At 51.2% G+C, this 15779-nt stretch overlaps 1 protein-coding gene across 5 annotated transcripts in view; it reads left to right on the plus strand.

Annotated features, from left to right (window-relative positions):
* Cabin1 (calcineurin binding protein 1) overlaps positions 1 to 15779 on the plus strand; it is a 122052-nt gene that overhangs the window by 17829 nt on the left and 88444 nt on the right. For all 5 annotated transcript variants that reach the window (XR_005497345.2, XM_039099132.2, XM_063279580.1 and 2 more), the window contains exons 9-18: positions 614 to 900; positions 2021 to 2189; positions 3962 to 4098; positions 4822 to 5039; positions 7183 to 7261; positions 7773 to 7960; positions 8889 to 9041; positions 10048 to 10242; positions 12543 to 12785; positions 14017 to 14173. Coding sequence is in view for 4 of the 5 variants with exons in the window: in XM_039099132.2 (XP_038955060.1) it covers positions 614 to 900; positions 2021 to 2189; positions 3962 to 4098; positions 4822 to 5039; positions 7183 to 7261; positions 7773 to 7960; positions 8889 to 9041; positions 10048 to 10242; positions 12543 to 12785; positions 14017 to 14173 (1826 nt within the window). In the remaining variant the exon portion in view is untranslated. The remainder of the gene's footprint in view (positions 1 to 613; positions 901 to 2020; positions 2190 to 3961; positions 4099 to 4821; positions 5040 to 7182; positions 7262 to 7772; positions 7961 to 8888; positions 9042 to 10047; positions 10243 to 12542; positions 12786 to 14016; positions 14174 to 15779) is intronic.

Consider the following 15779-nt stretch of genomic DNA (forward strand, 5'->3'; position numbering starts at 1 on the left):
AAAAAAAATGCTTTAAAAATTCTGGCATTATGGACAAACTCACGCCTGAAATCCCAGAACTGGGGAGGCTGAAGCCCAGTTCTCTGGTTTCCAGACCGGATTGCACTGCACGGTGAGTTTGAAGCCAGCTGGGGCTCCGCAGTGAGACTGTCTCAAGCATACGTACTGTGCGTCCAGGTTCTGCCGTGACGCTATTGAGTCTAAAGTTAGCATGGTCTGCCATCAGTGTCGCAATCCAAACCCCTTGTCCCTCAGTAGGCTCCTTACTCAGAGTCGTTGCCACTGGTATAGAGCTCCTCTCCTGGCCTCTCCAGAGCAGTCCTGATGCTGATTACATGTTGTTTCTTAAAAGCTGGTAACTGCCTGCCTGCTTCATAGGGGATGGTGTAATGACATAGAACATCAAGGAGTCTCGGCTGAGGTGAGGAGCAGGAAGATCTTGGTCTCTGCACCTGCTCTGGCTTGGCCTTCTCCATTTAGCACATGTTGGATCCAGTATTTTGTCGTTATAGTAGTATAAACGCTGACTGCCTGTCCCCTGATCTGTGAAGATCCTGGGAGCTCTGCTGAATCCCTGCAGGTGCTGACCGGTATGGCGGACCTGTCTTTGCAGGTGGAAGTGCCTTGGAGAGAGCTTGCTTGCCATGTACAATCACCTCACCACGTGTGAGCCTCCCAGGCCCAGCCTGGGCAAGAGGATTGACCTGTCTGACTACCAGGATCCCAGCCAGCTGCTAGCCCCCTCCGTCGTGGTTACTCCTGTCAGTGTGGTCCAGCCAAGTCCTGTTTGCACCAATCCAACTGTTGCTGTGGCCGAGCCTGTGCTCTCCTACACCTCTGTGACCACAACCAGCTTCCCACTGCACAGTCCTGGCCTGCTGGACACGGGCACTCCTATGGGTGAGCAGGCCTTGTGGACTCACATTCTTAAGAGCCCATGTACGGGGAGCCCAGCAGGAGTAAGAGCAGGAGGCCTTGGCATCTCCGGGGAGATATATCATGCTGGTCTTTGTGGCCTGAGTGAGAACGAGCTCAGTTGGTAAAGCACTCGCTTTATGAGTGTGAGGACCAGAGTTCAAATCCCGAGCAGCTATATGAAGAGCTGAGTGCAGTGACAGAGGCCTAGAGTCTTACTGCTGGGGAGGTGGGGATAGGAGGATCTTAGGAGCTCACTAGTATTACAGGGCCAGGGAAAGACTGTCTAAGAAATAAAGTGGAGCATGGTCTGAGTGGAAATGAGAGCTCCAGCCTTGTAAAAAACTGTATCCTGGCCCCAGGACATGGACCTGCCTCTCCCCCAGCCATGTGTTGGTGGTGCTGCCACACACCTTTAATCAGCACTCAGGAGGCAGAGGCACTCAGATCTCAGCGAGTTCTAGGCCAACCTGTCTATAGAGTGAGTTCTAGGATAGGCTACACAGAGAAACCCTGTCTCAAAAGAAAAAAGGTACCTCGTCCCCTTGCTGTCCTTGGTGTTGGTCCTGCTTTCTTGCTAGGTGGATGCATTCCTAGTTCTTGGACCATAGAAAACATTAACATAAATTATTACCATGTGCAGTAGTGCATTTTAATTAGCACTGGAATTGTAAAGTTTTTTTTTTCCAGGAGTTCCCATGCAGTTTTCTGATTTTTCTGCCGCTGTACAAAAGAACACTGGCAGGAGAGAGTGACTGCAGCGTGGTTGGCTGGTCCTCTCAGCTGCATGACATTCCTTTGTTCTCTGTGTAATTCATGGGTCTCGAGCTAATCCCCTCATTGGGCATTGGGGGGGTAGTGCCACTCATTCACCCATCCCAGGAGACTGCCTGCAGGCCGCAGGCTCTCACAGCTTGTTAGTACGAGTGTTCTGAGCCCTGACCTGCGGTCTTTTGGGCTCAGGAAGAGCATGACCGACCATTAGGGACTCAGGACTTCGTGTTGTTGAACTGTTAGAGAAGATGCTGGTGTTGGTGGATCGTAAAAGAGGGGACCAGTGGGTCCTCTCCCGCCATTGTGTAATAGTTTGTCATTCTTTGTGAAGGTGATGTTTCCGGAGGAGATAAATCTAAAAAAGGGGTGAAGCGTAAGAAGACTTTAGAGGAAAGTGGGGAGACAGCAAAGCGGAGGTCTGCCCGTGTCCGCAACACCAAGTGCAAAAAAGAAGAGAAGGTGGATTTCCAGGGGCTTCTGGTAAAGTTCCTGCCGTCCAGGTACTGGGCACTTGGTGACTTTTCAGCCTGTTTGCCCCTGCCCTCGGGTGCCCCCTTCTTCCCCTGGACCTTTGCTTGAATACAGAGTGGGTTTCCCGGCTCCTGAGTACAGGAGCTGCCTGTTTATCCCCTGGTGACTGACTGGCTGCTTCCTGAGTCCTCCCAGGATGAAAGAGAGGGGCTGGGGCAGCGTAGTCAGGACACCCACGTGTTCTCGGGGTATCCAGGGCCGCTGGGATGCTCGTGGAAGCCCCTGGAAGGAAGCCACCTGCCTTTCAGTGGGCCTGTGCCTGCCTGGCTTTACGTTGCCATGGCTCCATGGCACTCTGAGAAGATGGAGGGAGAGCCTGCCCCTTCATTTGATCAGTTCTCCATGTTCCTCAAAGAATCCCAGGTTTTTATCACTCCTGCTTTGGCCTTGCTTTTCTTCAGAAGCCCCGGGCGCTCGCTCTATCCTGAGCCTTTCTAGGACTTACTGTGCCAGCGGGCCTGCTTCCTGGTGCTCCGCATTTCATTCCCGGTAGAGTGAAGGGGCAAGTAATGTGCTCTGGTCCATCATCCCCTCACAGCATCTGGGGGCATGCTCGTGGCTTGCCAGGACTTCCTCTCTCACCCCTGTGTCTTCCTCCATTGTTACCTGAGGAGGGTTTCATCAGTACTCCGTCCAGAGATCTCAAGTCTTGGTTGTCATTTTGACCAGTGACAGTTTATATCAGTAGGGACTCTGACAGTGCAAGAGGAGCAGCTGTACAGTGCAAGCTGTAGCAGAAGTACACATCCATTTAATAGCAATGCACTTCGCCACTTGTCGTTTCCTTCCCAGCCTCCCTCCCATGAGGGTACAGCTCTTAGAGCCAGGGCTGTTTGTGGTGCACAGCTAAGGCAGGACCAAGGTAGAGAGGTGGTGCTGTCTGCCAGTTTCACCTGAGGTGCAGTACAGGAAAGTTGGTTTTTGGAAGAGGGAAAGAGTGTGATGTAGCCGAGTGATCCTGTCTTCCTCTTAGCCCAGCTCTCATACTCTGGCTCTCGTCTCCTGCCTTGTATATGTGGAGCTGTGTTTGCTTTATTTGAGTCAGTTCCTGTGAAGTTTGAGTGTTCGTTACTTTGGGTGTTCCTATAACAATATAATAGCTTGCTTTCTGGAGTCTTGCCGGAGTGTATGTGCAGTAAATAGGTGCCCTGAATGTTATACTAGAGAGGTACTAGCTGAGGAAGCTACAGGGGTGGCCAAAACATGGTCCTTAGAAGACTCTGTAGGGTGGTGGCTGCAATGTGAGGAGCTTAGATGGATGGGTGTGGTGTGTGCCCGCACTGCAGCCCTGAGTCCCCACAGCACATCTGTGTTCTCCTTAGGACCTGGTCTCGAGCGTCTGCTCGTGTGAGCCCTTCCCTGTTGTCAGCCTGAAGAGCATTCCCTCTGAGTCTGCTCTCCAGCGCAGAGTCCCCGTGACTCTGTCGGTGGTGATCCCTGTTTGGTCGTTTGTGTCTGAGTGCCTGCTTATGGTCTGCCCACTCCCTGTCTTTATGCTGTCTGTCTGTCTGGCCCCGCAGCCGTCTGTTGGTGCTGTAAATGAACAGGTGTGGGTACCGATCAGTCACAGAAATCTGGAGAGAAGAGCAGCTCTTGGGGGTTCTGGCTGTGGATGCTCTCACCCATCTGTTTCAGTTATCTTGGCTTGATGTGGTTGCTCTCCTAGGAGGAGCTGGGATGCTCTGTCACAGTGAGCGGTATGGTATGGCTTTCGTGATTTTAGCATGCTTGTTTCATGTAGGTTAAGAAAACTGGACCCTGAGGAGGAAGATGATCCATTTAACAACTATGAAGTTCAGTCAGAAGCCAAACTGGAGAGCTTCTCGAACGTGGGACCTCATCGACTGTCCTTCGATTCAGCCACATTCATGGAATCTGGTAGGAATGGACAGTGTGGTCAGTCACTGCTGGACAGTCTTCCTTCTGTCAGTCTGCAAATTGGTTCTGGGGTGTTTCATAACCCCAGATGGTGGAAGTCTTTAAAAATAAAGCGGAGGGGGCTGGAGGGATGGGTCAGTGGTTAGAGCACTGACTGCTCTCCCAGAGGTCCTGAGTTCAAATCCCAGCAACCACATGGTGGCTCACAACCATCTGTCATGGGATCTGATGCCCTCTTCTGGAGTGTCTGAAGAAAGCAACAGTGTACTCACATACATTAAATCATCAATCAATCAATCAATCATTTTAAAAAATTGGTGAAGGAACTGCCTGTGGTGAGCTGAGGGATCCAGGTGCTGTGCTGCTGTGAACACTGGATTGAGAGGCTGGCCTTTGTAAATTTAATGTGTTAACATGGGTTCTGTTTATTCCGTGTCCCAACAACTGTTCGTGCGTACGATCTCATTCACTGCACATGCAGCCCTGGCCAGCCCTTTCGCTGTTGATCTTACACATGCGAGCTTTGAGAGGCTTGCTCAGCACTGACAAGTGTTGGAGCCGGCATTGAACCCTGGTAGCCTGGTATCAACACTTCTGTATGGCCTTCTCTTCACCTAGATTGAGTAGGGAGGCAGGACACACGCTGTCCTCTTCCGAAGAGAAGAGGAACAGGACATGGGAGGGCCTGTTCGCTTGGTGAGGTTGTTTTCCTTGTGTGGACAGAGAAGCAGGATGTGCATGCGTTCCTGATGGAGAACCTGACCAATGGGGGCGTCCTGGAGCTCATGATGCGCTACCTGAAGAGCATGGGCCACAAGTTCCTGCTGAAGTGGCCCCCAGGCCTGGCGGAGGTCGTACTTAGCGTCTACCACAGCTGGAGGAGGCACAGTACCAGCCTGCCCAACCCATTGCTGAGGGACTGCAGCAACAAGCACATCAAGGTGGGGCCTCGCAAGGCCAGTGTACGGGAGCCAGTGACAGGGAGCTCCCACTGGCCCAGGGACGAGCTTAGAACCCAGGCCATTGTATAGTTGGAGGCAGGGAACCACAGGGCCTATCTTGTGCCCCACAGAGCCCTGATGACTGAGTGGAATATTCTGGGGATTATAGTGAGTAGAGCGGATTGGAGGAGGCTGTTGCCAGCTGGGCCATGGTGGTCATGGGTTCTATTACTAGCAGTGCAACGAGGTTGAGAGTCTTGAACACAGCTGACAAGACGTTTGGACATGAGGAGGAAGCAGCAGCCATGGGGCGGACTTCTAGCGTTGGGGGAGCTTGTAGGGAAAAGAAAAGGAACCTTTGACTATATTTGAAAAGCTAGGATCTATTGCTAATTTGTGTGCATGCATGGTATTGGGGGGACTGTGCACCCCTGAACTGTATCTCCAGCCCTGTTCACATATCTGTCAGCTGAGAAAACAGGAAAAGCTAAGCTGGGCATTTAGGGGAGTAATGGAGCCTTACTCAGCCCTGTCCATTGCACGCTATATCCCAGGCTGCTGCTGTGGTGTTTTAGAGCTCAAACAAACGTAGGCTATCAGACCCATTTCTTATCGTGAAGGTAGAGTGCCAGATGCTGAGGTGGGAAAACGAGAGCCGTCAGGTCTGCTTTAGGTGTTTATTGTTGCTGTGATAAGACACCATGACCAAGGCAAGTCAATAGGAAGGAGGTTTCTTTGGGGTCTGCAATTGCAGAGGGACAGGAGGACATCACCATCGTGGTAGGAAGTGTGGCAACGGGCAGGCAGGCAAGGTACTGAAACAGCAACTAAGAACTTACATCTCCACAAATAGCCGGGAACTCGGGCCTGCCCCAGTGACACACCTTCCCCCATAAGGCCGTACATTCTGATTCTTCACAGTTTGACCAGTTGGGGATCAAGTATTCAAACTTGTGAGCCTGTGGTAGTCTCATCCAGACTGCCACAGGGCCCAGTCCAGGTCATCTTCTGGCTGAGAGTCCGGCTGGAGTTGATGCCTGTAGAGCCGTTGCTGCCTCGCTGAGCAGACCTCAAGTAGCACCAAGTGGCCTTCCCCGGCCTTGTTCCCTCCGGGAACAATGTGAATCAGTGGGAGCCAGCATTTGGAATCCTGAAATAGCGGACCTTTTCCTAGCTATGCCTTGCTGGCAGGGCGCTGTCCCCCAGTCTTAGCTTCCTTAGCGCTCTGGGGATGGCACATCACATGGCTGGTACTTTTAGTGTTTAAAGGTGGATATCCTGTGTCTGGGGTGGTGCAGAAGTGAGGTGACAGGTTGCTTCCTTGCTAGGTAGAGCCATCCCTTGTTTTATCTAGACATCCTGGCAAGTGCCCATTGCTTGTTGTTTATAACTAACACACAGGTGGAAGGAAGGATTGTGTTTTCACCGAAAGTAACTTCAGGAGTGGCAGAAGACGGCTCAGTGGGTGCAAGAGCTTGCTGTACTCCCTGCCTACCTGGAACCCACGTAGAGGTGGGGGAACTCTACAGAGTCCTCTGATCCCCTCCACTTGTACTACGAACACGTACACACACCACACACATGCACATACACACAGTCTAGCACAAACAACTGGAGAGATGGCTCAGTGGTTAAGAGCACTGACTGCTCTTCCAGAGGTCCTGAGTTCAAATCCCAGCACCCACATGGTGGCTCACAACCATCTGTAATGAGATCTGATGCCCTCTTCTGGTGTGTCTGAAGACAGCTACAGTGTACTCACATAAAATAAACTAATAATCTTTTTTAAAAAAGGAAAAATACGTAAGTACATTTTAAACAGGTTTGTAAGAAGTAAATATTAGAGCTGATGGTGTAGCTTAGTGAGTAGAAAGTTTGCGAAGCCTGCACAAAGCTCTGGGTTCACCCCTCAGCCCTGGAGGAGATGGGTGAATATCGTGGCCCACACCTGTAACCTCGGGGCTCAGGAGGTAAAAACAAGAGATACTAAAGCTCAAGGTCAGCCACGGCAGCAGAGTCATTCAAAGGCCAGACCTGGGATACATGAGACCCTGTCCTAAAAGAAAAGTGACATTTAGATGGTTACCTCATCATTTGGCAAATCTTTGTGAGTTTATCCCTACCTGTGCTTCTTGTCCTACAGGACATGATGCTGATGTCTCTTTCCTGCATGGAGCTCCAACTGGACCAGTGGCTTCTGACCAAAGGCAGAAGCTCCACGGGTAAGAGGCATCTGGATCTTGGTGTGGTGATTTTGTGAACCCCAGAAGGCTGAGGGAAGTGGGGGTGCTCAGTCATGCAGTGCGGGCACCTCAGGTGGCTTTCAAGTGTCTCTGGTACATCTCCCAGTGCTTGTGAGGTGACAGCAGAGGCAGGTGTCACACGCATCTGCTGGAGCTGTTAGCTGGGACGTGAGGAGGTAGTGTGCCGCCTTGGGAGTGACTGCTCAGTGCTGTGTGTCTCCGCAGTCCTCTCAGACCTCCTTGTGCATTCCAACTTGCAGAGCGCAGATAAGCTCAGAGCTCAGTCAGGGAACTCAGTCGCAGCGCTTGTGGTCTCTGTACCTCTACCCAACTGGCTACTCTCTGTCTTGCTGCTCACCGGCTCTAAGTCTCTGACGACTCAGAGTGCCTAGTCATGGACCCTTCAGGGAGGGCTGAGGTGCCTTCTGGGGCAGGAGGGTATGGGATGATTGATGTACACGGGGCCTCACATTGCTCTGGTGGTTTTCAGTGTCTCCCCGGAACTGCCCTGCTGGTGTGGTGACAGGCAGGTTTGGGCCAGACTTCCCAGGAACCCACTGCCTGGGTGACCTCCTGCAGCTGTCATTTGCGTCATCTCAGCGGGATCTGTTTGAGGACGGCTGGCTGGAGTTTGTGGTCCGTGTTTACTGGCTGAAGGCACGTTTCTTGGCACTACAGGTTAGTCCCATGCAGTGACAGGGAGGGCAGAGAATTGGCCATATTGAGGAAATATACATCCATAGCTCTAGTGGGCTTGGACTGAGACCATGAGGTATGGAGGGGAACTGCCAGCATGTCAGCAGCCCAAACGTCACTGCCACTCTGGAAAGCACCTCAGTGCCTACCACAGGGCTTTGGGAGGGGTTCTTTGTTCCCTAGCAACCCCTACTCATGATTGCCTCGATTGCCCCTTCCTGTTTTCCCAAAAAAGCTCAGGCAAGTATCAGGAATGGGACAGAGCTCTCCAAAAGGAGCATCTGTTTTTGAGGGTTCGAGGAGGCCTCTCCTTAGCCTAGCTGGGAAGGCCAGAGTGGCTTGGCAGTTCCCTAGTAGCCCTCAGTGCCAGCGATTGGTGCACTGGTAGACTGTGTCAAAGGCAGCCAGAGCTCAGCAGCGCAGCAGCTCAGTCTGAGGGAAGCAACACACTTATGTGAAGGATTTCGGGTCTACACTTAGGACAGGCCTTGGTTTTAAGTCTGGGTCTGTATGACACCTGTGCTGAGCTGGCATTGGTGTCTTCACCTGTGACATGGGTTGGTGATTCTGTGTTTCACAGAATTGAGGTATAGATCACTCAACAAATATTGTTTAGCCCCACTTTTCTTTAAAGCCCTTTTTTGGGGCGGGGTAAGAGGATAGCAATACTGAGTTAAAAACCTAGCTTTGTGGCATATGTCTGTAATCCCAGCAGTTAGAGGGATGGAGTTCAAGGCCAGCCTGTACTAGTTAGTATCAGATCAACCTGGACTATGAGACCCTGTCTTTAAGCAAACACCAAAAACCAGCTTAAGGGTGTGTGCATCGAGTGAGATCAGGAATGTATGGGACCTGGCGTAACACTATTAGTTCTCTACTCTAGGCCCCGTTTCTTGTTCCTTCTGACCAGGGCGATATGGAGCAAGCTTTGGAGAACTATGATATCTGCACAGAGATACTCCAGAGCTCCACGGCTCTCCAAGCCCAGGCAGGGGCTGAGCAAAGGGACATTGTCATCCGGCTGCCCAACCTGCACAATGACTCCATTGTTTCTCTGGAGGAAGTGAGTGGAAGCTTATAATGGTGTTTTCTTGGTGGAAGACTTACTCTGAGTTGATCTATCAGACCGGACCTGATCTGCTCCTGTGGAATAAGAAATGCCCAGGTGCTGAGCAGAAGGTCCTGGAAGGGATGTGTCCACCACCAAGTGTGGGAGCTTCGAGCAAGCAGGGTGTAGAAGTCCTTGTTCCTTTCCCTCTCTCCCTCTCTCTCTCTCTCTCTCTCTCTCTGTCTCTCTCTCTGTCTCTGTCTCTGTCTCTGTCTCCCTCCTCCTCCTCCTCCTCCTCCTCCTCCTCTTCCTCTTCTTCCTCTTCCTCCCCCTCCCCCTCCTCCTCCTCCTCCTCCTCTTCCTCTTCTTCCTCTTCCTCCCCCTCCCCCTCCTCCTCCTCCTCCTCCTTCTCCCCTGTGCTGACCTGGCTGTGGAGGAACAGTCCACAGTGTGTGCCCGGCAGCTTCTGATGGTCCCCTTCTCCCTGTGCTTGCTCTTCTCACCGTGTTTCCCCCCCTGCTGCAGCTCCTCATCTGTGATGTGTTCACATGGCTCAAAGTCGCTGTTAGATTCCTCTACCATTGTTCTGGGGAAAGACCAGGTTCTCCGCTGCCTGTGTGCCAGGGTGCATTGGGCCTCTTGTGGGGAAAGGGCCCTGAGGGTCAGTAATGCATGCCAACCCTCTGGTGCCCTGGCAGTCTGTGGTTGCTCAAGTCTGGTTTGCTGAACTGACCAGGAGGCTTTCAGCACTGTCAGAGAACCCTTCTGCTTCTGTAGTGGCAGTGTGTGCTTTTAAAGACCTTATAGACCTTGGCATTCATGTAGCTATTTTTGAAGGCATATGTGCATTGTGTGGACACTGATGTGTTTTAAGTGAGGGAGCCTACTGTAGTCTGGATGAAATGGAGTGCTGGAGTATTAGCTTGTCTTTCCTGCTTGGATGGGATGACTCAGACCTTGGCTAAGTTCAGGGAGGAGGTGGGAGATTTGCCATCAGACAGCACTTTTGGACCCTGTCCAGATTGATAAGAACCTGAAGTCTCTGGAAAGGTGCCAGTCCCTGGAGGAGATTCAGCGGCTGTTTGAGGCGGGCGACTACAAGGCTGTGGTGCAGCTGCTCCGGCCCACTCTGTGCACCAGTGGCTTTGACCGAGCCAAACACCTGGAGTTTATGACTTCCATTCCCGAGAGGCCGGCCCAGCTGCTTCTGCTGCAGGTACGTGCTTACGCTTGGGTCCCGTCCATGTTTATATTGCCTTTACTTGTGTAGGAAAACACGAACCCCAAAGGGAAAAGTGGGAGCTTAGCCAACCCTCTAAAATGATGCCAGACCAAAGAGATGGTCAAGATCGGGCTAATGTTAGAGCCTGAGAGTTTGGATTTTATAAGGTGTGTGGTCAAGGGGAGCCCACACTTGACTGAACTTTTGGCAGACAGAGGAGGAAAGAATGGCTAAGATATCCTCCATCTGTCTATTTGTTTGTTCCTCTCTGCTTTATTGCATTTTAGATTAATTGTGAGTATGTATAAATTGATCGCATACAGTGTAGAGTCAAGAAAAATGTGCACCCTTACTGCATGCCGAAGAACACAAGCGTTGCGTGTGCAGCCATGTGTGCCCTCCTGTTGCTGCTGCTGCTGCCACTGTGGAGTGCTCTGTCATTGTAACTACTCCCCTGTCCTGAGTCCGATAGACACAGACATGGCCAGCCTGGACTTTTATAGGTTATGCTAACACAGCCTATAAATTAATCTATGGGTCTTTCTCCTTTTGGGTGGGAAGGAGCACAGTAATATCCCAGCCTTTTCTGGTGTTTTAATCATTAGCTTTCTTGAACCGGGAACTGCCTAAGAGGTGTAGCTGTGAGAACAAATGTTTCTTCTCAGCCCTAGGAGGGGAGGAGAGAGATGGTTTAAGCAGAGTGGAGAGGAGTAGGAGGGAGCTTTGGCGCCTAGGCGCTGGCCCTCTGTACTTTGTAGGATGGCCCTCATGCTCAGATGTTAGCTTGTTCCTGCTACCTTGTTCCTGTCAGTAGATATGGCCAGAGGGGTTTTCTTGGGAGGAGTGTTGCCCTGTGTTACGGGATGTTCCGAGGACTGGGCCATACCCTGTGGAGCTTCTGCTTCTAGGAGTAAGTGATTTCCAGTTATTGCTGCCTGCTTTCTTACTGAGTGGAAAGATTTTTTTTCCTTTTCTTTTTTTCGGAGCTGGGGACCGAACCCAGGGCCTTGTGCTTGCTAGGCAAGTGCTCTACCACTGAGCCAAATCCCCAACCCTGGAAAGATTTTTTTTAATAATTAAAGATATTTTTTTCTCATTGGATTTTTTTTCAATATGTCATTTGCTGTTATTAAATTGTGGCTTTATTTTTGTTTTGTTTTTATATTCAGTGCTCTCAGTTTTTCCGTTGTCAGGATCTGTTCACACTTGCAGATAAATGTGGTTTTCCTCACTGTGCGTTTGTGTCTTGTGCTTAGACCTTTCCTAGGCTGGAGCAGTGCTCATCGGCTCAGGTTCTCCACACAGAGGAGGGCCTTCTTGGAATGCCTGGCAGTGGTCAGGAAGGCTCTGGAGGGGAGGAGGAATCCATGATGTGCCCCACAGGGATGAAGGGATTCTCACCCTAACTCACCCACAGCAGCGGCCATGTTGTATGGGTGCATAGTTTTACTGGCTGTTTTGACATTGCTAGGGTGGGGATCAAATTTGGAATCCTTCTCATGGTGAGGGGATGGGATACCAGAATGAGATCCCAATTTAGCAAATTTTATATTCCTCAGTATAGCAGATAGTCCCTCTCGGTCAGTTCGTTTCGGATGTTACTACTTTGAGTTGTTAGTTGTACTTTTCAACTGTGCAGTGTTGGTTTGTAAGAGCCCTGCTGATCTTTGCCTGTCTATTTTGCACCCAGTTTCTTGATGTACTTCTCATCTCTTTTTTATGGTGTTTTATTTGTTTAGGCATATGGTAGCATTGCCCACCGAGTGGTAATTTGACTTCAACACTCGTTGGCAGCTAGCCGTGTCCTTTTCGTTCTTTCTGGCCCCGAGCCTTATGTTCTGTTAGAGCGGTGGTTCTCAACCCTCAAGATGCCTTTGGAGGTCAGAGACCCTTTCTCACGGGTTGCATGTCAGATACTCTGCATATCAGACCTTCACCGTTAGGAAGTAGCAATAAAGTAATTTATGATTTGGGGTCAGGGTCAGGTTGGGAGCAGAGGGAATTAGTCACTCGGTCTCAGCCCTAATTGAGAGGTCAGGTCTCAGAGGCCCAGGTTTAAAGATGGGAAAATTTGGCACAAGAGTAAAAGAATTTTCTGACAGCTCCCTGGCGGGTGGCCTGTCATTGCCACTGTACCCAAGTCAGAGTGTGCTCTTGCAGGTGCCTCAAGGCTGTGTGGAAGCTGCTGATGTGGCCGCTGCTCCCCACTCTTTGCTCCTCCCAGCCTCAGCCCCGAGGCCCCGTGCGCTGTGTGAAGTGGACAGCACACCTTTCGTTTTGCTTCTTGTGCGCAGGACTCTCTGCTCCGGCTGGAGGAGCACAGGCAGTGCTTTGAATGCTCTGACGTGGCCCTCAATGAAGCTGTCCAGCAGATGCTGAACTCGAGTGACTCTGCGGCCAAGGAGGAGTGGGCGGCCACAGTGACGCAGCTGCTGCTAGGCATGGAGCAGGCACTGTCATCAGACAGCAGGGGCAGCATCCTGAAGGAGTCCTCCTCTCCCACGGGCCTTGTCCGGCTCACCAACAACCTCATTCAGGTAACTTCCTGCTGGTTCCTCTTTGTCCTGTGCTGTCTCAGCGGGTGTGTCTCTGACACCCTTCTGAGGTTCACAGACACCCACTGAGCTGTGTACCCTAGAGGGACATAGAGGGACATGTGGCTCCTCTGGCCTGGACTGTGGAGTTTGAGGAGGCAGCAGCTGTCCACAGATGCAGACCTGGGGCTGCTTTGCGTAGAGGTTAGAGTTGATGTCACAGCTGGTACAACAGGATCCCCAGACATCCTGTCCCAGAGGGGCAAAGTAGGCTTAGGGCGAAGGTTCTGTCTGCATTTACTGTGCCAAGAGGCAGAGTGAGCACTGGAGTCCAGGTCTGCTTCCCTGCCAGGCTTCCTACTCCACACGCTACCCTGGAGCGTGGGGTTCAGGGGTAGTACTTCAGTCCTGAGGTCAGCCACAGTGCCCATGTTTCCCAGGCCAGTTTCGAGGCACGTAATCTTCATCGAGTGCCCTCTGCTGTCTTCTAAACCCACACTCTGGCCATGACTAAGTCCTACCGAACCACATCTTCCCTACTCTAGGTTTTACCCCTCCATTTTGTTCTGCCCTAGTCTAGGTTCCTGCCGTTTCCTTGATGACCTGTGGAAGTGCTATAGTGGCCCTTCCTGTACCTTCTACTTTTTTAGCCCAGTCACCATCCTGCCACAGAAGCAACTTATACGAATGTCTCCTCCCTTACCTAAACCCTGCATATACTGTCTGGGTAGTGTGCCAAGGTGCACTGATCTCCAGCTTTTCCTCTTCTGTTTTCTTAGCTGAAGCCTTTCTGGGCCACCTCTGGGATCCTTGCCTGTGAGTGTGTCCTGTGCCCTTATGCCCTGTCCTCTCTGGGTATCGGGCACACACAGTCATTTACCTGGAAGCCTTAAGGGCTTCTGTCTGATCACCTTGTGCATGAAACCCTGTTGCCACTTCTGCTTTTAGCGTCTGTCTATACCCACACAGCTCAGTAGCTTCTCCATGCCTGCTTTCCCCAGGGTGTTAGTTCCCCTCGCCACGGTCAGTAGCTGCATGTGGCATGGATTGCCACTGGTCATTCTGGGAGTTCGTCTGATAACAAACTGGGATACTGTAGGTCAGTGTTCCCATGTTAGAGCTGTAGGGGTAGGCAGACAGCATGTCCCACCTCCCCCAGAAGGCACTGCAGTGTAGGTCATCTCAAGAGGCCTGGGAGGCTGCCATATTGTGATATGCCGGTGCCCTTTGCCAGGTCATCGACTGCAGCATGGCTGTGCAGGAGGAGCCCAAGGAGCCCTATGTCTCCTCCGTGCTGCCCTGGATCATCCTCCACAGGATCATCTGGCAGGAGGAAGACACTTTCCGGTCTCTGTGCCACCAGCAGCAGCTCCAGAACCCAACGGAAGAAGGTGCGCTGGCTGTAGGCTTGGAGGGATGGCATTTCCTATCCCCTGTGGGGCTGTGGCCCCACACAGGGCAGTGTGAATAGGTGTATGCTAGGGGCCACCTGGCTTGTTCAGCCTGGAGCACTGCGGTATTTACTTCTTAGACGTCATGCTACAGGCATGCCTCGGGGTACCCATTCCTCATGAAGACCCTTTGTGTTACTCAGTGATTTTTGTTTAAGTATAAATGTCTAGTAATGGGGCTGGGGATTTAGCTCAGTGGTAGAGCGCTTACCTAGGAAGCGCAAGGCCCTGGGTTCGGTCCCCAGCTCCAAAAAAAAATAAAATAAAATAAATGTCTAGTAATGAATGTCTGTAGAACTCTGGACATATTTGTGCTAAATTGTAGAACTCTTGACATATTTGTACTTAGTTGTTTTCACAAAAGACTTGAGTAGTAAAATATATATAACCATAAATATTTGTTATTTTTCTTATAAAAATGAAAATTACCCATACCAAAGAGGTTTCTAAAAGCCACGAGTGCTGGAAATGGTGGTGTATATACCTACTCTTGGCTCTGGGGAGGTAGAGGCAGGTGGATCTCTGTGAGGAGTTCAAGGCCAGCCTAGTCTAGTTAGCACCAGGGCAGGTGATGCTACATAAAGAGAGCCTCTCTCAAGAGGAGAAGCAGGCAAGCTGTGGGCAAGTAAGTAAGCAAGAAGAGCTAGTTAGAGCCCTCAGCTGGAGCACTACGCCCAGGACGAGACAGGCAGGCATGGTGCTGTGCCTCTCTACCGTTTCCTGTCCTGAGAAGACAGGGATGGCAGCTGACCAGGTTCTGGACAAAACCCCAATATCCTGTCGTTTATAGAGAGCTGGCTACTGGAGAAGCCCCTCCAAAACCTCCTCAGAGGAAGACGGGGTAAGGGGGGTACCTCCACCCTTCCATGACCACCCTTAACTCCCAGGACTTGGCACAGGATTGAGTTCACTCCTGCCTGAGTAGTGAGGTACCGTAAGAGCTGAGTTACTCCAAGTGGACACTGACGGACATGAAAAGCAGCAGGATCAGGAGAAGAAGCCGGTAACCTGTGATGTTAGCCCAACAGGCCCTGGCTAGGCCGGCGGGCGCTCTGGAGTGACTGTGGTTCTTTAGAGCTGTCCTGCCGTGTCACCTTACTGGATGTCGCTCATGGGAGTATTGGCCCCAGAGAAAGGAAGTCCTGCAGCTGACTTAGACACTGAAGGAACTGACCACTGGATACAGCAAGTCTCGCCTTAAGGGAAAGCTCGGTGGTGGTGGGCAGCTCAGCTGCCTCTTTGACCTCTGTAGACATGGGGGTGGGGGTGTTAAATCTAGTTTTAAGGAAGAGTTAGGAAAGTTTTATATAGGACAAAATTCATGACTTGTAAGAGTGTCAGGTAATTCACAGCCGCCTATAACTCTAGATGCAGACCATTTGACTGTCACAGGGACCAACACACACTGCAGACACAAACACACACACAAAAATAAAAACAAAACCTGTTTAAAGAAGAAAAGACAAATGGAGACTGAAGAGGGCACAAAGGCTAGAGAGGCTTCAGCCTTTATTCGTTGAAGGGGTTTGGCAGGGGAGGGACTTGC

This window comes from Rattus norvegicus, chromosome 20 (genome assembly GCF_036323735.1).
Source record: "Rattus norvegicus strain BN/NHsdMcwi chromosome 20, GRCr8, whole genome shotgun sequence".
In the NCBI taxonomy this organism is placed as follows: domain Eukaryota; kingdom Metazoa; phylum Chordata; class Mammalia; order Rodentia; family Muridae; genus Rattus; species Rattus norvegicus.